We start from the raw sequence: 23575 nt of genomic DNA on the forward strand, positions 1-23575 counted from the left end.
GCATGGTTCTTGGTGGGGTGAGTTAAGACTGGAAGCTTTGATGTCGGTTGAGGTCCATTTGATACCGGGAACCCCAATTAATTAATTGAGTGGCATAGTTCGATGATGAAACGAGTCTTAGGTTGATAACGCCAATCTGGAACGGTCGGCCGGACTCTCTTCGTTTGCTCTCTTCCTCAGCCTCCCGAATCTTGGCACCGCGGCACCGATACATTTACGGGGCTAACAGAGTTACTCAGATCCCGCTGGGGCGTCGGGACTTCCCGAAGTATTTGCCCGCCACTGTGACCTGTTTGAGGAGGAGCATGCATTGCCCAAAGATATTCCCCCTCGTTCACCTCGGCTTCTCCTTTCCCCCAACTTTACCCTCCGAGCTTCTAGACTTTGGGTTGCGCCTTTTCGCTTTTACGGCGATAAGACGACGTGCGTAAGCATCAAACCCTTCTTTTTCTTCCTTCTGCTTTCATGGTATTACTTATAATCCTCTTCCCTCAGATTCATCCTAATTTGCAAAGAAGTTATAATGAACTCTGATGAATATAAAATTCTTGAAACCAACATTGAGTGCAAACATTGCATTTGATCGTTGTGCGAAGCTTATTCAATTTATCTTGAGTGGTTGGCAAAACATGTTTACTACAGTTTTTATGCAGTAACGGATTTTTTGTTTGTTTTTTTTTTTCTGTTTAGAATTATTATGTTCGTAATTCAATTGATTTGGAAAACTATGAATTCTATGGTTGAAAAATGACTTACGACAATGTTGAAAGAAATATTTTCTGAAGGTGCTAACGGCTTTATGGTAAAGTGCAAACATAGATATGAAATATAAATATTATAGTTTTGGAGCAAAACATTTTTTTCTCAGCGTAGAGAAGAATTGAGAATAATAATTTTCTAGCAATTATCACACATTTGCTACATCGATTTCAACGATTTCTGCATACAATCTTGCGAAGTCCATTGGAATCCCATTAAAATTCCATTAAATCTCACTAAGAAGTCCTTCAAAAATCTTCTAATTACCGTTAAATCCCGTATTAATTAGTCCAGCGAAATCCTATGAAATTTGTAAGACTCCCGTAAAAATCTGTTCATTCTTAGAATTCTCGAAATTCTATAACGTCTATGAAAGAATTTTGATGATTAAGCTACTTTTGCGATAGTCCGTGATGTCTAATCCTGATAATCCTGAAATAACATACTATAATACAATCTTTGGTAGTTCAATCAAGTTACGATTTGTCAGTTTCGCAATTTGGCGCGATTGCATAATAAAAACGAATGCATCTTGAACGTCTGTTATCTTGTTATTCAAACAACTCGAAACCTGCTGTACCGATTCGGCCACTTCAAAGACAAGAAAATCACCCAAATCCGCTGATTCGTTCTCGAGATATCGTCGGACGAAAATGATTGGACAAACACAAGGAGACGTTCTTCCAAAAATAATCGCGATGATTTTCCAGACCCCAAAACGTCACGATATCGAAAAAGCTCGACGTTTAATTTTTAAGGCGTTCGCAGCAGCTTCCCTTGCCCGCTTTTCTCGTAAGTTAAAAAGTTGGGAGTCTTCAGGGCGCGAGAAGTAAATGTGCAAGATATCTACATCTAGGCGGACGGGTACGGGTTAAGCCTCCAGTATTAAGACACCGGGTGTAAGAAGGCGCGGATACGCAGCGCCCGGCGGTCGCAGGTGATCTATGGCGGGATTACCGGCGGCGGTATTTCTTCATAACCGTTTCTGCTTCTCCCTCCGCGGCTCGTTCGCTTCGCTCGCTCGTTCGCTCTGCCCGCCACCCCTGCTTCGCGGGGGGGTTGTATCTTAATAACATTCATGAGCTCAGATATACTTGCTAGATTTATTGCTCCCGCTCCGAGAGCAAACCTCTATCCCTGCAGCGCCGCCTCCAGGCGCCGGCGAAGACGTCCCGCCAGCGAAACAACCTCTTCGAAGGCCGAAGGAACCGCGGCCTTGACGCCTCCGAAATCGCAAAGCTTTTCATCGGCTAACAATAAGACGAAGTCCTAAGAAAATTTTCAGTTTTTAGAAAATAAAATATACTTCTCGGGATGGACAATGAAAATTAGTTTTGTATGGCTGTAAGCTTTTTGAGAATTTAACAATATTTATACTGTTATTTTAATAATAGTCGGTATATTATAATATTCTATTACATGTATGAGAAACGAAATTTTTCAAAGTGTGTAGGTATCGATCATGATCCACATCATTTTTCAAGTTCTGACGATCAATTTTCACCTCACGCAAGATTTTTCTCGCTTCTAATTAGTATTCTGCATTAGGCACATAATTTCTTTGTGACAAAATTAATTAACGCAATCTAATTGTTCTTCGTTAATTTTATAAATTTAGAAAAAATAGAAATGAAACTCTGATAATTTTAAGCCGAGTTACGAAGGCTAGAAAACAGAGAGCTCGTAAAAACCTTGCGAATTGTAACTGAAGAAAAAAAATAAAGCGTGTCGTTCTAAGGTTAAGGAGATCAGGGTGAGTCAGGTTAGACAAATCGGTGAAGTAGATATTCACTTCCTTGAAAAATAAGAGTTACAAATAATTTTTCTAAATATAATAATCAATAAGAGGGGTAGAAAATGATTGTGAATGCATTTGAAGACACCAAATAAACTTTTTTGCATTTTGAGTTCAAGCAAAAGTATACGAAATTTAAAAAATAGTTATCTTGATTGACTTGAGATAAAAAATATCTGTTCTCTTTAAGGATATTGTATAGAAACGCTGAATGTTTGAATTTAACGTGATCGAATAAATGTTGGTAACTTGGGTTGAGGTTCTCGTGTTTATAAATCGGGGCAGAAAGATGCAGGCTTTTATCTGTTATCAATTGAGTTTCACCCTACCCAGCTGCCACCCTCCAACTTCCCTACAGAAATGTCGACGAGCTGTGTTTCGATATTTATGGTCTTCTGTATATTACATATCAGCCCAGCGACTCCTTCCCACCGTATATTTTCTAACGCAGATTTCTTCCAGCGAGTATAAGCAATGAAAGGTAAACGTCGTGAAACCCTTTGCGAATATATCCACAGGCCTCCCTTGGAATAATTTTTACTCCACCGGAAAAAAAAACACGAGTATTATTCCGAGAGAAATTGAAAAAAAATTGTAGAAGACGGTTCTAGGCATGAAAATGTTAATCGGAAATACGAAAATATTGCACAATACGATGGTTTATAATCATCAGATTGAAAATTAGATATAATAAACTTTAATAACGAGCTTTTTAACCAGCAATACAGCCTGCAAAAAACTTACTGTATACAGTCAATGTCAAGCAGGCAGGAAGCAATTATTTTTATAAGTACAATAAATTCTCAGCGGTCGAAAAAAGTTATCACAATAATTATAGAATCTCGACGATCATGAGGGTGAAATCCTTCTGGTATAATCAATCAGTCAATGATGATAAAAATATTTCGTTCGTGCATCAAACCAACAATACTGAACCCAAAAAATACCTTTTCGAGATAATTTATTTCTTGAATGGCAAGTTTTAGATTTTTAGATGTAGATACTTAGTAACAAATCGATTGCATTCCTGTAAAATTTTAATCGAACGAAAAAAAGCATTCAAACGTGTTTCAGAACCGGTTAACCTTAACATAAAGGATTGACTTTGAACGATGTTCAGTTTCTGATGTCAAAGTGGGATCTCGAGAAAAGGAAATTAAAATTTCTCTCGTACAATCTAGGCTCGACTTTATAGAGCCGGAATCCTCTCAGATCCTGGCGGCTTTTTCGCCCCCCTGAAAGCCAAAAGAAGTCGGCCGGTGTTGGGCAGCGTCGAAGGGGTGCAGAAGCATCGCGACTCCTGCACGTAGGTGAGAACGAGTCGCGTGGGTGTTGGTATAAGCTGCCCGATACCGGCGCAAGGCAATACAGATTTATGTAAGTATTTAGCCCGGGCTCTTTGCTTTATCGCAAACCACCCAGCCAAGACGCTCCGTATTAATATACTATACTCTTCGTCTCTCTCGCTCTTTCTCTCTGTCAAACAGTTTCCACAGAATACGACCAAAGGCAGCGTCTTCCGGGTTAAGTTAAATGTCCGCGATTCGGTTTTCGGATTCACCGAAAGTCACGCAGCCTTATTTAATGGGTGAAAAAAAAAACCTGAATTTGAATTAAGAGGGAAAAACACTAACGAAATTTACACATTTCGAAAATGTTCCTTTTTTCTTTTAATATCTCGTTTCTCTGTTTTCAGAGGAAACAGGAAGTATTGGAACCACCCAGAAAATGAAATGATGAGGTTTTACTAGATTTCTACGTTTTGAACTTTGGAGAATCACTTCCGGTCATCATCAGATGGATGTCTGCGTGTTTGTGTGTATGTATTCACGTATGTGATCAATTTTTTTTTCTGACGATCCTTGAGAGCGAGTTAAGTACCGAATTTCAATGATTTTGGTCTCAATCAACGCGGCTTTTTATAAACTTAGAACTGATTATATTTTGGCTATGATTGGTTCACTGTTTTTTCTATCATCGGAATAACAAAATTCCGAAAAATCAAATAAAAATGATTACGTATTGAGAATGGATGAATGGATGTGAATAAAAATTTATACCGTAAAATTTTTGCCTTGCTAATTACGAATCTAAGGTCACGTTTGCTGCATTTAAATTTGGCATATTCAATAAATTGGAAAAAAAAAAAAAAAAAATTGGTAAGCGGAGGGTTTCTAAGTCACCGATAACAAATCCAAGGTAAGATTTCCGAAATTTGTAATGGTGGATCCATCATATTGGTTTAAAATAAAAAAAAAATCTTTTAAATCGTTAATCATGAATCTACATTCGTAGTTCATAATTCGAATTGGAAATTATTCTTCTTTTTCTCTATGAACTTGGAACCTACAATGTGAGAACGGGGAGTTCAAGGGCTGGCTCATGGTCAGTCTAAAGCCGTTTGTTTCTTCCCGGAAAACTGCAAGTTTTGTGATGTTTATTGAATGATAGGCTTGATAAGCTCAATAAACTTGTAGTTTACTACGATCAATTGATTCTGAAATAAGAATGTTCTGATCATCAATTGGTCATTGACAGATAGATTAAAGAGAAAATGTTGTTTTATTTTGGGATAACTTTTGTAACACGTCAAAGTGTTTCCCCCGATTTTTATATCCGTTCAAAAAAGTCTCGGGCAAAAATTTGATACGTCTTGTCACCCCATAAATAAAAGGAAAGAAAATTTGTAGAGGATCGAGTGTAAAAAATATGTTCTTTATGTGCACGCTGAGAAGAGACTTTAGCGTTGAAGCCTAGCAAAGACAAAAATCCTTCCATACTGCCGGAGTTTGGCGACATAGTCAGAAGTTGAAAATTTATCTTCACGAGGAGGAGAGAATGCACTGTAAGTTTCGACGCCTAGTAGTAAAGCGAGGAGGCGTTTATAAGGAAGTGTCCACGTCTTAATCTTAGACGCATTGCCTAAAAATCTTTCAGACACTCATCCTCCAGAGTTAAATGAGATGCGGCCTACTCTTCTCGCTTAAATCCCACAGCGTTGAATAAACATGCGCGACGTTCCAAAGAGAGCCTGCGTTCAGAAACCTCGGTAAGAATTATGTTCGCAATATCTTACGGGGCCAAAATGCCACGTGAGTTACGAATGATGTGATATAGGAAGTATTAGATAAAAACTTGGTCGCCTTCGTTATGTATGCAATGTAATACATGTACATTGGTTTGCATATACGCAATAAATATTACGAGGCTCGCCTTGTCTAGTGTAGGTCACTTTTTTACTGACCTTTACTACGTTTTTCATCTTTGCATTCACCGAATTGCAAAAATGCACTTCTATTATCAAAATACTTATTGTAACTGCAGCCATTTTCAAAATACACTTTTTTGAATTTCAAATCACTGGAAATTGTAGTTGGTTGAAAAAAAAAGGTTTGCAAAATATCGATACCCAATTCTCACAGGCGTATTCAACTTCGAACAACTAGAAAACTGCATGGAAAACGTTGAGTATGTAGTCTCAATAGCGGAAATTTTTTTTTTTTTTTTACAATTTATAGTTTCATTAAAAATATTTTTCAATTTCAAGTGAAAATATTCATTTATCTTTCACTTATTATATCGTATAGGTACTTAGTAAGTAAGACAATGATAACAATTGACATTTCAATCACATAAATTGATATTAAATTGCATCGTTAATGGGAATTAAAAAAGAAAAACTGATTGTGTGGAAAAATAATCTCGTCGATGGATTTGGCGAGTTTGAAAAATAATCGATTATTTTTGGTCATTCTTACAGCAGCTGTCGTTCTCGGTATCTCTCTGGCTAGGCGCTTGTCCAAGTCTATCGTCACATACGTAACTACGGCTGCGTCCCGAGACAAAAAGGATTCTGTTTGACGAACCGTAAGAAAGCTAAAAGCCATAGGTAGCGTATATATCGTCCCCTGAAGGGCTTAAGACGTATAGTATTTTCGTTGATCCCCCCTGGAGAGCCCCCTAATCAATACCACGTCCGCTTTTCCTCAGATATTTCTTTTCTACACATGTACGTGGGTATATGTGTTACGTATAGATATAAGATATGAGGTATTTGAGGTATATCGGAACGAGCTTAGCTTGACAGTGGCCAGATCGCACGATTCCTAACCGCAATTTGATGCCTCCTCCATCCACAAGGATCTCAATCAAATCACTTGATGGAATTTCGTGTGGCTTATGGGTTAGATATAATCCGCAGTGGTCTGCCTTTTTGAATTTTTTCGTCATTATATATATTTGTTGGTGAAAAGTTTATTTCTGCCTCACTGCTGTAGGAATAAATCTGAGTATGAATTTTCATGGAAAACTTTTCTCTCGCGGTACTTTTTGAAAAAGAATCTTCAAAATCAGATTAACCTCAATTTTCCGTTATTTAGATAACCTGATCTTCAGCAAAATCTATATAAAATCGATTTTCACCCGAAACGATTTCAGATATATATTTAAAAGTGAAGAAAATTTGGAAAATTCCACAGCTTGTATTGTCACAAATCAACAAACTCGCGGCTTGACCAAAGCAATTAATCTGACTAATTTTAAGTTTTATATTAAAAATACCCGTACAACAAATAGCCCGGAGGTTACTCGTCTCGATTTTTGGATCGGATTAGGGTGAAAATCGCCTTAAGACGATCGGAACTTGCATATAAATTAAGCCGTCCGAACTACTATATACGTTATACGTATATAAATCTTTGGAAGTATTTTCGTTAGGACGTAATAACTAGCGGAGAGAATAGGCGATCTTAATGCTATCTTAAGCCCCGGTTACACCATAAATTATGTATCGTTCGGGCGTAAGATGCTGAGATCCTGAGAGCACCTGCTGTACCCTTCGTTCCTTCCTCCCGCCAGCCCTTCTTACCGCGGTAGCGCCGCGACGCTCGGCGTCTTAGGGAACTCTGGGGTCCCTAAATTTTCTCCCAGTCTATAAGGGTTAAGGAATTAACTGGGTATAGATACAGGTTACGGTTCGGAAGCTTAATAACGCAACCCAGCGGACGATCCTTGGGCCGAGGGAAAGGGAGGGGGGCTAAGTTGTTGTCCTTAGCGGAAGCCATTACAAGGATTTCTTTTATTTACGGTTGCCGGTACTGCCCGAGGGCCTCACGCCTCTCGCCCTTTTGCCACTTCTTCCGGGCACTACCCCAAAGCTAAGTGTCCTAATCTTCCCTGCTTAGTTTCCTCGATAGATCTTGGCCAATGTGAAACCCACGCGATTAAGTAGGCGCTTACCCGCTTAGCGATGACTCTTATAACATCGCCGCACGACCTGCTATAGATCAATTAACCTTTATTTGTCGGAGCTCGAATCTTTTCCAAATTCTTTTCCCTTCGTATTTGATCCTTTAACACTCGTCGTCGACTTGCGCGTTGCACGGAGAAAACCTCGGAAATGTCAAATTTTTTATAACTACCGTATCCGTACTTTGGCAGAAAATTTGACTGAAATTTTAGTTTGTTTTGATTGTAATTTGGTTGTAATTACTAAAAAAAATTCATTATTCTAACAACAACAATAAGGTATGTCTGGTCACTGTTCTGTGAAGTGGAAGAAACTTAATATTTTTGACAGTGGATGGAAAATTATATTGAAATTGTTTAAAATAAGCTGTTGAGTAAAATGAGCCGTTGTAGAATGAAATTGAACAAATCGGCTATACTTTTAGCAACTTTGAATCGATTGAAAACGAAGCGTCGATACCCAAGCTCCGTTTATAATTCTAGTATTTGAATAATGTGATAAATTACTAGAAAATGTCGATTTTTGAGTAATCAACACTAATTATGGGATTTGAAAAATGTCAAATTTCATACCTACTTGTTAGACTTGTTAGGAAATATAATTGAACATGATTTTTCGCAATCGATAAAAACAGGATGACAATACTAAACTCTTCCACACTATTTCCAATAAATACACGTTTTTGGTTTTGTATTTTAAAATTAGACAGTAGATTTGATTTACTGAAAAATGTATTTTCTTGGTTGCAATATTTCATGTGAAGCTAGTAAAGATTTCGCTCAGGAAATGAATAGTTTTTCGTCTTTTATTTCGCCCTCGAATGAGAATTTGACAGAAATCGGTGATTTCATTCGAAACCATTGAAAAATATGTTTCCATACAATCCTGGATAAGACTCAGCATACATCTGTCACAATTAATATAAAAGCAAGTTTTCATACCTTTGAAAAACACGTTGAAGTCCTGGAATTCGTCATCAAGTATTCACAGGTGCCGCGATGCGGTGGCAAAAATGAAATCCAGCGTGACTTAAGTCCCGGAGGAATAGAATATCCGCGCACTCAGCCAGAAGCGTAAAAGTAAACGGCGATAAATTAATTACTGCAGTTATTGGGGCGACTTCTAGTCTCCTCGTCGTTTGGTAAGTTCATCCCCGCAACGGCCGAAGGAAATCTTCTCTTATGGCTCATTAATTTCAATCGCCCGTGGCCTTTGGAGACTTTAGCCTCGAGTCGTAATTTTTAGTATAGCGTATCTCGGGGTAGGATTAAAGAATAAGACGAGGCGGAGTTCATTTATACGATCGGCAGCCAGCGTTCTTCCCTCCCTTATTCGCCGCCTCCGTAGTCGACAACCGGAGCCGCCGTCCCCCGATCTACAAAGATTATGAAGCCAATCCCGTGGCTAATTTGCGAGGCCTTAAGCTCCCGCCGACCGTTTTTCTTACCTCGACTTCAAATTCGCCAACTTTTCAGCCGGGCATTTCTCTCTTTTTTCCTCCATATCCCGGCTCACAAGTTTTCAACTCAACGACCAAGAGTAACTTGCCATTACCAAAATCAAATCTTATAACCATCTTAACACGTGCGAAGTGGATTAACAACGAAATTTCTATTCAAGTATTAAATTTGAAAAAAATACTACTTGGATTAAATTATCAGAGCTTGCATGAATAAAAATCGTGATTATTGTTAAATATTGTAACACACTGCAAAAGCATCACCGTTTCTTGTTACGTCACGAATCCTCGAGGAGTTAGTACTTCACACACACACACGACACAAACTTACTTTCGACGACCGAACCGTTTCGCGGTTGGCTTAAGACTGATCTACCGAGTCTTACCATTACCGGTACAAGCTTGAGCAAAACAAAAATAATCGCGACAGAGATATGGTAGTTCACTGATCCGGCACCGAACTGAGAAGGTTCACCTACAAGGTGTCATCCTTGTTTACATCTTGTATTACGCTGTGCGACGTTTACTGGTCGATTGAGACTTGGTTCCAGTCTCTCAACTGTTCAACCTGAAAATTTCGACTTATTTTCAGACAATAAAATCGTGTGATTTTGGATTCCGAAAAATTCCATCTAGTATCACCTTATAAAGCTGCTCATTTTGCATATCTTCATATTCGAATTCAATAAATTCCTGCAGTGAAACTGTATTCGAGACCGAAGTCTCCACCGTCGAAAAGCATGACGTTGATAATAATAGATATTAGAGATGGCTCTACACTTGCGACAGATTCTTAGGGGCTTGCAACGCACGTTCAGCTGGCGACTCTTGGAACATTCGGTTGGTATAAGGGACGTAAGTACATTGTCTGTCTAGGAGCGTCCGGTGTCCGTATGGAATAGAATAGTTCGGTATATCCTAGCTGGCAGATAGCGTAGCGCAGCTTTCTGTATTCACCAACTTTGCTGACAGCCACCGGATAGGGAGATAAGAACACCCTCTGAATACCGGAGCTCCACAATGCTCCTTTGGAACCACGTGTAGCTCTATCTGGCAGTAAACTCCTCTGTCTCTCTGCCCTCTCGCCGATGTCACAACTATTTCTTGGCCACTCGCCTTCCGACATTCTCTATTTCCACCAAAATCTAGAAATAATAGTTTGTCGGGAGGATAAAAGCGGTTTTTTAGATTCAAAATTCATTACACACTGTTTTAACACGTGTATTACGGTAAATCTAAATTTGTGCATAGTCTTCCGGAAAGAATATAAAAAATATAAAAAATAGCTCTTGCCATTGATGAAAATGAATTCCAAGTAACAGACAGATTCCACCAAGCTCCTAGCTCTTCGGGAATATTTAAGGTCTGTATCCGACAATGAATGACGTCATTGATATTCGTGAAATAAGCCTCTTTAACAAGAATCGAAATATATACGAGTAATTACTGGCGAGCTATGAGGTTGGGATTAAGTTGGCATTATACATCGGCGTACTTAGAATGGAAATAATTCACGATGATATTCCGTGAGGTGCAGAGGTTGTTAAATTAAACCAAACGTTGGATGACAAATTGAGATCAGATAAAGAGATGATCCTTGGGCTGCTGACTTTTATATTTTTATAAGGCTTTCTTTCCCTATCCCTCTCTTTTCCCAGTCTCAAACTGAAACCCCTTGCAGCCGCTCCTCGCCTCTTGCGATAAGCCTGCTTTCTACCCTTGGCGACGTTCACTATGGGGTGGATTTCCTTACGCAGAGAAATTCTCCACTGGTACCAAATTGAATAATTAAGCCCTAATATGCACAGGCCTAAAAACTCCCTCGATGAAACCCTGTATGCATCCCCACTTCTTACTCATTTTGGTTTCGGCAGGTAAGGATCATTGATTTCAGTGATTTTCATTGATCCCTCGTGCTATCCCTGATTTCCAACGTTTGTTGAGTTTTGTAAGCATGTCACTGCAATTGTTTGGAAGTTAATAAAAATCACTAGGTAAACCAGGAAAACGTATGATACATATCAATAGAATGTTAAAAAATTAAAACCATTTGATATCTAGAGGAAGATTTCCAACGATTTCCATAATTGGCCAAAGCTCGTCGCGCAATTTCTTCGCGTGATTTCAAGTGATCCGTTGCAATGATTTCCAATAACTTTACTTCTCTTGGTTAATTCCTCGTTATTTCAAAAAGCATTTAGAGCTATTGTTTCTCTGATTTGTAATTTCTTTTTCGACTCTCAATTTTTTACTTTCTCGAATGAATATGGGCCTTCGAAAAATCAGGACAAAGACTCGTCTAGTGGTTCCTCTGTCTCGCAATTCGCACCTGGCGTGGCGTCTATACGCTGAATTTGCTTCATCGCGCGATATCCTAGAAGAAGATAAGAGGTTCAGCACAGTATTAAGGTAAGTTAGACTCAATGTTTTGTGTATGAAAGGAAGCCCTGGATCCTTGTAAGACGTTTTAATTGGACAAATCCGCCTATCCTCATTAAATCCAGGACCACTCTCGCCCCTCTTCGACTCCATCCCTCTCTGCGTGTGTACCATAAAGGACAATCATATCCTCTCATCTTTGTGTTATTCCTGCTTACTCGGAATTCTGAAACGAGCATTATACCTATATACGGCAAACCAGCGCTATCCTTTATATCGAAGGATTCGTTCTTGCCTCTGTGATCTCTCGATCAGCGGGGAACGGCTCTCCGCATCTGAACCGGCTTTTCAAAAAACTTTCTCAACTTTTCGCTACTTCGGCTACATCGTCATTATCGTTATTATCCTCGTGTCTCCCTCCTTGTTATTTCCCGGGGATGATTGTACAGACCGCGGCAGCTTATTCAGGGTAAGCCGAATTACCCATATTTCGACGACTAGAAAATACAGAAGCCTGAACTCCGTTCAAACCCTGTTTCATCGATTCGAACACCGTCCAGGAGCTTTACACAAATTTCAACCTCAACGGGGAGACGTCATATTCTACTCCCGCACGGTATCGGCGAACTCTTCTTATCCGATTAGCAACAATCCCTAATTTTCACCACGCTAAGAGACTTCCACGTACGAGCCGAATCCTGATAAATGAATAGCGAAGGAAGTATACTGATCCTTTCCTCTCGCGACCCTAAATCCAAAAATACAAGTAAACAAACCTTTCATCCCGATAAATTTGAACAAAAGCACCGGTACGATTGTTTACAAATATTTTTTTCGTTTTCGTTTTCTTTTTTTTTTTTTCCTTTTGCATTAGTTGGGGTTAAAATGCCGCCTCCTTGCGCGCCGTGAAAATTTTTTACAAACAACTTGCGTACGCTAATTGCCTGTTGATTTCAAAGCGCTTTCTGTGAACAGGTTGGAACCAAGTTCTGCCTAGACGATACGCAATTCAATTGCCTATTGTACGGCTTGAGTTAGGTTCTACACGTGCTGACAGCGTCCGGAGGTGTTATCTTAACCGAATGGAGGAGATATCAGAGGACAAGCGAAACACCCGGCCGCCGATAGTTTGCATGCTATTAGACTCGGCGTGTTGATCAAGAGAACCAACCGCCACCTTAAACTTCAATTCAACTACTTACGAATGATCTTCCCGATATTCATATCATAGAGTTCCGAAGATGCTGATATTCCCGTTCAACATTACGCTGAATTTTTACCACTAATTGTACACAATTTATTATAGAGATCTATACAAGATGGAATGAGGTAACATTTAGGACGAACGCATCCGTGATAGGTATACACTTTATTTTCTATTATTTTTTTTCTCGCATTTGCGTTACGTAATAATAATAATTATAATTATATTAATTGAATGTTTATTTATTTATTTATTTATTTCGTTTTCTTTTTAATTACAACGAAGGTACGGTGTTTGGGAAATTTTCAGTTTTTTTTTTTTTTTCTTTTTTTTTTCTTTGTATCAATCTCTCTTTTCTTTTTCCATATCGATTAATCAACATTTACGAAATAACAAATGAATCAACAAAGTGTGTTTGTGTTTTTTTTTTTTTTTTGCTTTTTTTCTTCTTTCTTTTTGTTTTTTTTTTCATATTATATATAATATCGTAATATACAGTACACGATTAAAATGATCCAATTAACTAATCGGCATGGTATGGATGCGGCTGCGGAGATTCACCCTCGAACAGTGCCATTTTCAAGCGTTTACACTTGGCTCGGCGATTCTTGAACCAAAATTGTACATTCTTCGGCTCCAGACGGGGAAACTTCTGGCGATACGGCATCCGATTCAATTCTTCAGTGTATTTTAGTATCAGCTGAAAAATACAAAAGTCGTTATTAAGACACGGCGATGAAAAAATTAATCGCTCGAAAATTCTGTGAAATTTGGCAAAACGCGTGAGCACCAAAGCTTTTCGGGGGAAAGTTTATCGGGAGAAATACAAGACTGAATAAATTTACCGGAAATATGTGTTTAAAAATATTAATTCACACTTTATTCTGAAATTTTATGATGAATTTGGAAATATTACCAAAAGTTTCAGTCTCCTCCGTGCGTTTTTTTTTTTTTTTAAATCTTTTTGCAACAAAACCAATTGTAAGGGTGTATTTTATTGACATTGTTAAGGCCACACTGCTCACAGTAATGCAACGCGGGTGGCGGAAACACAGGGGCCTGCGGATACACGTGTATCTAGAAGTTATTGGCAAATGAAATAAAAGGAATGAAAAATCGACGAAGAAGAGAAATAATCAAAGAAAATTATTTAAATTAAAGGGCTGAAAGACAAGAAGAAATTAAATCTACGAAATTATATCTTGATTTCGGAGATTGGAGTAAAATTTTCATTTTATGCTCATCCAATTGGGATTTGTTGTTTGTTACAAATATCGTCAAAACGGGGTTTTATTTTTTATGTGATATTGTTTTTTCACTTTTATCGGAAAACTCAAAATTTTCGAGTGGAGAATAAATTGGATAAACTTTGCTCTGATGCTTCGTGCCATTACAATCCGTACTAACGTAAATTAATTTATTTCGTATCTGTCGGATAAAATTTAATTTATTCCGTGCTTAAATCTGGCCATTTAAGAAATAGTGTATAGATAAAAATTGTATTATTCCTTCTTTGGAAATACATTTCAAAGTTATTTCTAAATAAAATTAATGAACAAGTAAATTATATACCCCAAGTATTTGAAAATTATCGAAGCACTTTTATACCCATTAGGTATTTCTAATAATTAGAAACCTGTCATCACCTCCTCAATTGAAAATCTACAAGATATCGGCTGAATTATAAATCCGAAGAAGATGACGACGACATAAAGTATATGAGGTCGAGAATCGATCAGATCTTAAAAATTCGATCTCAATCAATCGACTCTTTTTCACTGAGAAATCTGTTTACCGCGTGGCTAGGGTGAGTATTGAGGGTGAACCACCCCTCCAGTCTTGGGACCTCGGTGACGGGATCGATGAAAGTCCTGTTCCGTTTCCTCCTCTCGTCAAGGAGGCTGGCGGGGCACCCGGTGGGACCCCGAGGCGGAAGGTAGTGCATATACATTATGCTGTGCCCAAACATGGGGCTGGGGACGAGGGGGAAGCCGGAGGGGATGGGGCCCGTCGGGTGAGGCTCCTCGTCTTCGGACCCGGAGGAGGCCCTAGCGTCCTCCTGCTTCACCGAGGACGGCGTCGAAGATGGCGGTTGCTGGTCTTCCGGCCGCGTCGTCAAGGACAAAGGGCCGACCGGAGGGCTGGGTGGCGGGCAGGGCGATGGAGAAGTCGACTGGAACAGCCAAAGGCGAAGGACTCTTCGTAGCGGGTTACTAAACGTCGAGACATCGTCGTACAAAACAGCTAAGCACACTGAGGGAGGGGATTTGTTGAAGAAACTGACTACCTGCAGTCAGACGAAAGAGACGCGAATTTTCATGCAGGAATGAATCGAGAATGAACCAAGATTCAAAGAGGTCCGAAAAATAGTTTAGAGGTAAAATAAAGTGACAAGTGTGACTGCAGCGGCCATTTTGATTCTTCGCCTAAATCCGAATCCGGCCTGACGAATATCGTGAAACACAATGTTAGGCCATCAACACGATGGCGTCTACGCCATTGCCAAGCTGCTACTGTTACTGGTCTGCGAAATTTTCTCGATGATAACTAAAATTCCTTGGCGTTTGAAAAGTTTACCAAAATTCTAATTTTCACATAATTCCGCGCAAAAGGTTTACATGTATATACCTATACGTGATTTCAGGGCGAGAAAACTCTGTCAAAAAAGAAAAATACTTAAGATGAAATGAGAAAAACTGGCAAAACTATTCGAAAGCTCGGTTTTCTTGGATCCACATAATCTTACTTGTTAACAAGCGATAGATCGTCACGTACGAAAAAGAATAATTAAGGCGTTTGTTCTGCACTTTTCGCTTCTCCGCAAAAACATCTATAACTATGAAATACAGATGAGAAGAAAAAAGGTGTATAAAATTCGTTCGAAGTATCCTTTCCCTCAGTGTGTTCATCGCCTAGTGAATTACCTGCTGTCTAGAGTCGTCCTCCTCGTCGCTGCAGTCCTCGCTGACCATGCTGGCACCCCGAGGACTGAGTCCCGGAGGACTGTATCCGTTGACGCTCCTGGTTTCGGCCCGTTTCTGGGCAGCCCTGGCGTTCTTGAACCAGTAGACGACGTTGTTGACGTCGAGGAGTTTCCGGCCTCTCCTCGACTCGAGAGAATTAAGCTCAGAGACGTAGTGCTGGATCTGCTGACGCGAGGGGTGTTGATTCTCACCGAACCACCGCTGCAACCGCGGCAGTTCAAGCTCGGGGTCGAAGCTTGTTCGCATTCGGGTTTTGTGGGAAAACGGCATCATCGAGGGGTGCGGCGGACCGATCGGGCCCCCGGGGCCCATGGGGCCGATTTCCGGTTGCGGACTCTGGGGGTGGTGGTTACCCGACGGCATCATGGGGTTCAATCCAAGGCCAAGCTGCTGCTGTTGAAGCCATGACTCGAAGCTCCGCCTCGTTTCTTCGGAGAGATCGTTGCCGCCTCCGCAAAGGGATGAAAGCGTCATCTGTAAGCGAGTAATTAGAGGTAGATTTGTGTTTGTTGAAGAGGAAAAAGGAAGTTTGGTATTCGGGTGGGAGATAAGAATGTGCACATATCAGAGAACAGAACTGCCAAAATATAAAATTTTGAAAAACGCAAGAATGTAGTTGACAGAATTTTAAGGTGCAAGAATTCGAAGTATACAAGAGTCACAATAAACAAAAGGTAAATACCGAAAACCAGAACAAAGAATCGTCAGAATTTTACTACCCCTATTATTAGGCAATCTAACGATTTTATATATTTCGACTCTCTATACATTTTGGTCTTTTCATATTTTCAAATTCGATTAATAAAAACTTTCAGCTCTATGAAAAGTCAATATTTTGACTCTCCTATTATGTGAGCATTTTATTTTTGACCCCCAGCCCACAAGACTTGCTTTCAGTTATTGCTACTATACTGTCCTAAGCTATTTTCATTTTTTACTGTATAACAAAAAAAAATATACCTTTGGGTACGAAATGAAAATGAGTTTCGAAGTTGTAACTAGAAAATCTGGTAGGTGTCAATATTCTTTTTAATTATGGTCACTCGTACTATATTTTCTTATAACTGTTGCAATAATTTGACGTTAATAAACAAATGAAAAAATGTTGTCAACTGAACAAACAGATGATATGTTGCATTTGCCAAAATAAGTATGATTGAGTAACTATTATAATTTTTTTTTTTTTTAATATATTATATATACTGTAAAAACTGTACACACGTTAAATTTTTCTCATCGACGAGCTCGATTTGAATCAATTCGAAATTCTAAAATATGAATTCTAAGGGAACGGCTGCTAAATTTTAAATCTAAAATTCTGAAGCCTTTCTTAATGGCGTTGATCTGATGTAAGAATCGTTGAATTTTCGTCGTAGTAACGAAGTGACGAAGTTTATATCTGGTTCAGTCGGCCGTTCGTCGTGGCAAGATTATGAAGAGTCGAAATGACGAGTAAGAGAGAGAAGAAAAAAAGGAAATAATGAAAAATATAAAGAATTTTTTTTTCAAGCCTGAAAAAGAATTTACACGCGTTATCTGTTTGATTTATAAGATAAATATAAGAGCATAGGATCACTCAAGACGCACTTAACGAGGTAATCCTCCGCAGGTTGGTAGCATTCTTCGCGCGTGATTTTACAACCCCGTACTTAATCACTCACCACACTGACAGCTACCAGATTTGAGAAATCGTTCCACAAACACGATGCGAAGACGACGACACGCGGTTATTAGACCTACTAACCAGCTTATCTGAGACACTCGTTAAGCCTAGTTTATACCCATTTATTCCGCAGAAATTGTGACGCAAGAATCAGCTGATCCAAAATACAGGACTGTAAATCACTCCGGTTTAAAATCCAGTTTAAACATTTTCAGGGCGTCTGTCAGTCGCTGCCTTCGAGGCATATTAAAAAATTAACAAATTAACGAGCGGGGTTAGCGGAGATATCAAGCGTTGAAGGTCGACGAATGAAGGCTGCATGATCCCTTATCTTTTAAGATGACAGAACAGCTAAATACACCAAGCTACCTACAATCTACATTATACGTAACGTATTTGCTAACCCCAGAAGCTCTCGCTAATTACAGCGAAAAGTCCTTCACTGTGAAAAATTATATTCTTCATATACTCACTTTCTAAAAAAGTTTCTAGCAGAATGGATTATATCGTTGAATACGTTTGATACGTAATTGTCAAACACTCTCATTATATGTAAATTGTTTAGATAAAATAAGCCCATAACATCGATTCTGTGAAGCAACAACGACAAATCGACGCAATTTATTTGTATATATATATAAAAAAAAAAAGTGTGACACAAGAAACCAATAATCAAAGGTAACCGTAACAGATAATGGATTTTCCGTTCAGAACTACGATAATGATTTTCACTTTGTAAGTATATTCTCGAGTAAATCATTGTTCATCTCCGGAAAAAAAGGATCGTGTTGTGTGCTGAAGTTGTCTTGCGGCTGTTATGCGCAAATGAATTCACGCTGAAAATACTTCACACTTTGTAATCAAGAACTCGAGGCAAGATTAAGTCTTTCCGTTTTTCAAACGGTCCTCGCTGCGGCTTTTTAACTCACAAACTCCCGTTTCCGTCTGTCAATCGTACAAACGAGGCCCACTTTCGCAAGGCTCGCCTCCTTATCATCTCACGAAATGTTATTTAATCACTTAACGTCCGCGTCGGTTTGGTGCCGAACGAAACTGTTATAATATAAGGATCATATCTCATGTTTTGCCAACTACAATCACTGAAACCATCAAGCATCGTACCTGGTAAAAACCGCCGAAACGTTATCTTTTTCATCATCCTTTAAATCCGATGCATCAATAAATACTAAAATGTACATTTTCTGTACATTATCGTTTGATAGCAAATTTATTGTTGATTATAATATCGAGACGAATAAAATTCTTTCGAAAAACTGACTTTTAAGTACTTCAGAAGTTTTATGATGGGTTTCACCGACGTCAATTGAAGTTATTCAGCTTGCAAATATTTTTTAAGAAAGACGGGAAAAGGGAAGAAGTAAATTGTGTTAATATTAGATATAAGAAAAATTCCCTAATTTGACACGGTTAAAGCAACCAATCATTTCAAATGGTCATTTAGTCAAGAAATTTATGAAGTTAGCACTTGTGAAAATCGAAGGAACTTGAATGACTTAAATATTCTGTGGAAAATAGTTTCTATTGCTTAAAATTAAATTGATTTCCGTCTTATCGCGTGCTTTCGTTGATTTGCAGTTGACCAAAAAACTGAAAATAATTTCCAATGATTTTCTATAATTCCATCCAATACGGAAATCACTATAAATCGCTCAGAACGCTCGAAAATCGTTGTTAATCCGTGTTACCATTAAAAATCAAGTAAAATTGAGAAGATTGAATTGAAATCATAAATTTAATTTCCAACTTTGAATGACAAATCGGCTCGCTTTTACACGTGTATAAATTTCATTCGTCGCAGCTCTAACGAATTTCCGATCTCCATCGTATCCGTAAAGCCAAATCCCCTATCATCGGTGGTCTTCTAGACGACGACGTCGAGTTTACCGACGAAATTTAAGCAGAGCGAATTTGTGAGGGGAAAATTGGTAATCATAGCCTGTGGTAAGCGGCATTAGGGAGCGCAGGGAGTCGGGGAGCTTTCTACTAGACAGTCTTCAAAGAGGTGCACTTAGATAATGCTCGGGGTAACCCTCCTCCCACGTCGAAGGGCCGTTTGATGAAGACTGCGAGTTCGGCTAAGCAGAGGGTAATCCTATCACACCGGGGCTCAAATTCTGGCTATTGGATCTCCCGACGGTTCATAGTTTTCACCGTTTACTTCATCTCCCCGTAACTCGGACACTTTGGGTATTTCCACGTTTGTGTTATTCCATGAATTCCCCCAAGGATCCAAAAACGAACGTTGAATAGAAATTTTATGTACCTACCTACATAGGTATTGCGAATAATTTATCGAATTATAATTGTACTCCTAGGCTCCGGGAAGATTTTTTTTTTTTTCTTTTACTCCGAAGACATGAGATTATATACTGAAATAAAGATTAAGGAAAGCTTAGATGTCGATGTTTCGTTTTAAATGATTCGAAAATTTAGGACATTCAGTTGATATCAATGCAATTATTTTCAGATCGAGACATTTTTTTGCTTCGTATTTTTGCATCGCGATATTGATTGCGATGGTAGCACGTGGTAACGTCGAATTGAATATTGATAAAACTAAAATAAAAAAAAATTGATGCTAGTGAATTTTTAGCAAACAGTCTTCTGAATGAAAATGGTTGACCATGATCTTTAATAATTGTAAAACAATTTAAGCTTGGTGGTTTGAGGAATATAATAACTTCACAAATACTCAACTTACGATCCTATCCTAACTCACGATAAAATTATTGAAAGGCATCGATTTTTGGCAAACCAACATCATCAACATAAATAAATAACGGGAGCACGGACTTCGACTTGGGCATTTATTTAAAGAAAGGACTAGCAAACTGCGACTCAACGTCTCGAAAGATTAACTCGGTGGCTTCCATGCAGGGCAGAAAGGCGGTCCTGGATACCAAGGAGGACTTCTTAATGAGATTAGGCACGACCGGAGAGCTCGCGAGTCGCGACGACGCACTCCGGTCTCTAGATTTACATTTTATACATTTTTAAGTGTATTAAGCCGCCCGCCTTACAACCGCGCTAAACTTTAATCTTCCGCGAGGCCGCGGTCCTCCTTGTTCTTGTCCTCTTAACGAGCTGCTACTGTTTCAATTAATTTCACCCGGTTTACGAATCGTCCGTACGCATCCAGTTGGAGAAAAAACAAGCGGTTAATCTGCTTGACTTTGATGGGACAGCTTAGGAACTTTTCCAACCCGGGTGCGTTCCAAGCTTGCAGGGGAGACACGTTGTTGCATAAAAACATGCATACTTTCGTCAATTCTCGGTCTCGAAACATGGATACTCAAGGTTCACTCAAGAAAGTCGCAAAATCAGTAATTAGAAATGAAATTGCAAAATCAAACGAAATTAAATGAGTAAAATATTCTTTAAAGTAACGAGGAATCAATCGAAAAAACTGAAATCATAGCAAATCACTTAACATCACATGACAGCGTTAAATAAATCGCGTAAAAAGCGTTGAAATCATGAAAATTATTGCAAATCTTTCGGTAAGGACCAAATAGTTTCAACTCGTGAAAATTCTATTGAATTCAATCTTATCGTATGCTTCAGTCGATTTCCAGTGATTTTTTTTAAATATTTCCCGTGATTCTATGCGATTCGGAAATCGCTCGAATAGCCCAGAGCTCTTGAAAATCATTGAAAATCAGAAGTAACATTGGCAGTCAATGGAAATCAAATAAAATTACATGAGGAGGTTAAAAATCGCTAAAAAATCACTTGCAATTGATGCTACCACGAACAGCATGCAGAAATAATTATTTCGATTTTGGCATCGATGACCCTTCAAGTAAAAGTCAACTTTTCATTTTCGTCATGATATAATAATATAATTCTCCCGATGACGGTTCTTCGAAATTTCTCACCTCGTCCAGGGGGCAGCCGGCGGATATGAGAAGCGCGTGACTGTGGAGCAGCAAAAGCCTCAAAAGCTTGCTCCTGACTTCCGCCGCTGGACTTGGGGGTGGCGGCCTGGAGCGATAGACTTGTATCCTGAGGGTGGCAACGGTTGTCAATTCGGCGAGGATGTCGCCGACCGTCAACAGCGGTCCATCAGCCACCTTCTCCAGGGGCAGTGGCTTCCAGTTCCTTATCACGATGCTCCCGCGGGCGCTGGGCGTCAGATCGGCAGGATAACCCAATCTGACCAGTGCCACGCCAACCAGATCCTGCGCATTAAAACCGAAACGTGGGGGCATCAGTCTAAAGGGTCTCTCGAGTTCCTTGAAAGGTCCTTAAATCACCGCATGGTTCACTCAAGGATATTTCTAAGTATGATGTTAGTCGAAATCTTTCGCTTGGAGAACCAACGGTGGCTGGTTATAACGATGGTGTTATGGTACTTCGATATTTAGATTAGCACGGCGTTGTTTGGAGATCAATTGTCGTCAGATTCCAACTTTTTAAGCCTTCGTCTTGCGGAGACGAAGAAAGCAAAAATGCAGTTTCACAAAATGCACGTAACCAATACTGGAATATTGGAATGAAATTTAAAAAACAATATCACGTTACAGCGTCTTTACACTAAAAAAAATGGGCAAAAGTGATATTCTCTTCACCTGAAAAGCTGTTGCCGCTGGAATGATTACGTAAGAATCAGTCTCCACCTGAGGGCGTCGCCAATTCTCTCGTCCACTGCTGACGCGACTCTCGACGATGCTATGAATGGCTTCTACGACGCAGTGTACCGGAAGACTTTTGCCTGAAAACATAAAAAGGAAAACGAATTTGTTATTTTGCGATTATTATCTACACTCCAAAAAATCAATCACTTTTTCCAATAAGCTAATGTTGGTCAAGATCAAGAAAATCAGTAAACAATAAACACACGAAACGAACTAATTCGACTTCTTTTCCAAAGTGAAAAATCAGCCGTTAAATAACGTGACGCCACTTGGAAATGATCCGAACCGCATGGATATCAGCAAAATGATTTAGTATAAAAATTTGTAAGAAACGGTGACAGCGATAAAAAGCGACTGGAGAATTTATTGAGAAGTGACGGGACCACTCGAATCACCCTTCGTCGAAGGAGAACATATTCCTGAGCCGAAAGACACACCGGGTGACGGGTGGAGGAGGGAGGTGCGGGGAAATCTAACCCCTTGCTAAGCATATGCAGATCTACTCATCTATCCGCATCCGGAGGAAGAGACAATAGGCGCCACCCGGGGAGCACAATGGTGGCGATCCTTGTTTAACTCCAGCTTAAGTCTTGGCTCTCTCTATCCCTCTCCAGTATTTAATCCCAGACCTCTCCCAAACTGAGGGAATACCAACCCTCCTCAAAGAGCATTTCGAGCCACTTACATGAAAAGCGTCTTAAAGGTACGCCGATGCGCGCACCTCGTACAATATATCTAACCAGACTGCAAATAAATTGCAATTCTCTCATTCCACTTCGACATATCGCTACGATGTCCAAAGCCTGAGAATATTTTAAGTTAGACTTAATGGGAAATCCACCATCGATCATAAGACCCGAAAACTCATGACATTGGAAGACCAGAAGGATCATCAGAATCGTCAAAGAGGAAACGATCCCCCCCTTTACATCTTACAAACTATCATTCTTCTTATGTTCACATGCGTTAAAATCACTGAAACCAGTGAGTTGTATAACGTAATATAGTTGCATTGTTTATCCTGAACCACACGAGTGCAGCAATTAAGGGCACCCTGAAAATGAATGCAATAGCTTGACTTCGACGAGATATTGACTTTCCTAGATTGGAGTAACTAAAGTAGTTTTCTCGAGGTGATCGGATCGATATGGTAAGCATTCGCAAATTTGCGGTGGTAGATCTTTGGGCGCGTATCAAAGACGGGTCATCGGTTAATCTCCTTAGCTCGTGGCGAGTCCAGCGACCGTTGAAACTATACTAAGACTTAACTAAGATGACCAACAAAGGATGATGCAGGGTAGATCGGAGGAGGAGTCGTGATATTAGTTATTAATGCCTTAACTCCATCCAATATGCCGGTCTATATACTGGATGTAAGACTCACATAGACTGACCAGTGGTGGCTAGCTTAATCCAGGGATGTATA

The 23575-nt window shown here is 39.4% G+C and overlaps 1 protein-coding gene across 2 annotated transcripts in view; it reads right to left on the reverse strand.

Moving 5' to 3' along the window:
• Positions 1–13294: 13294 nt before the first annotated feature.
• Positions 13295–23575, reverse strand: part of LOC124409363 (homeobox protein dve-1) — a 73561-nt gene continuing 63280 nt past the window's right edge. For both annotated transcript variants that reach the window (XM_046886941.1, XM_046886942.1), the window contains exons 3-7: positions 22084–22226; positions 21391–21693; positions 15769–16302; positions 14640–15017; positions 13295–13544 (exon numbers count right to left, since the gene is read on the reverse strand). In XM_046886941.1, coding sequence (XP_046742897.1) covers positions 13368–13544; positions 14640–15017; positions 15769–16302; positions 21391–21693; positions 22084–22226 — 1535 coding nt within the window. In that variant the 3' untranslated portion in view covers positions 13295–13367. The remainder of the gene's footprint in view (positions 13545–14639; positions 15018–15768; positions 16303–21390; positions 21694–22083; positions 22227–23575) is intronic.

This window comes from Diprion similis, chromosome 8, assembly GCF_021155765.1.
Source record: "Diprion similis isolate iyDipSimi1 chromosome 8, iyDipSimi1.1, whole genome shotgun sequence".
Lineage (NCBI taxonomy): Eukaryota > Metazoa > Arthropoda > Insecta > Hymenoptera > Diprionidae > Diprion > Diprion similis.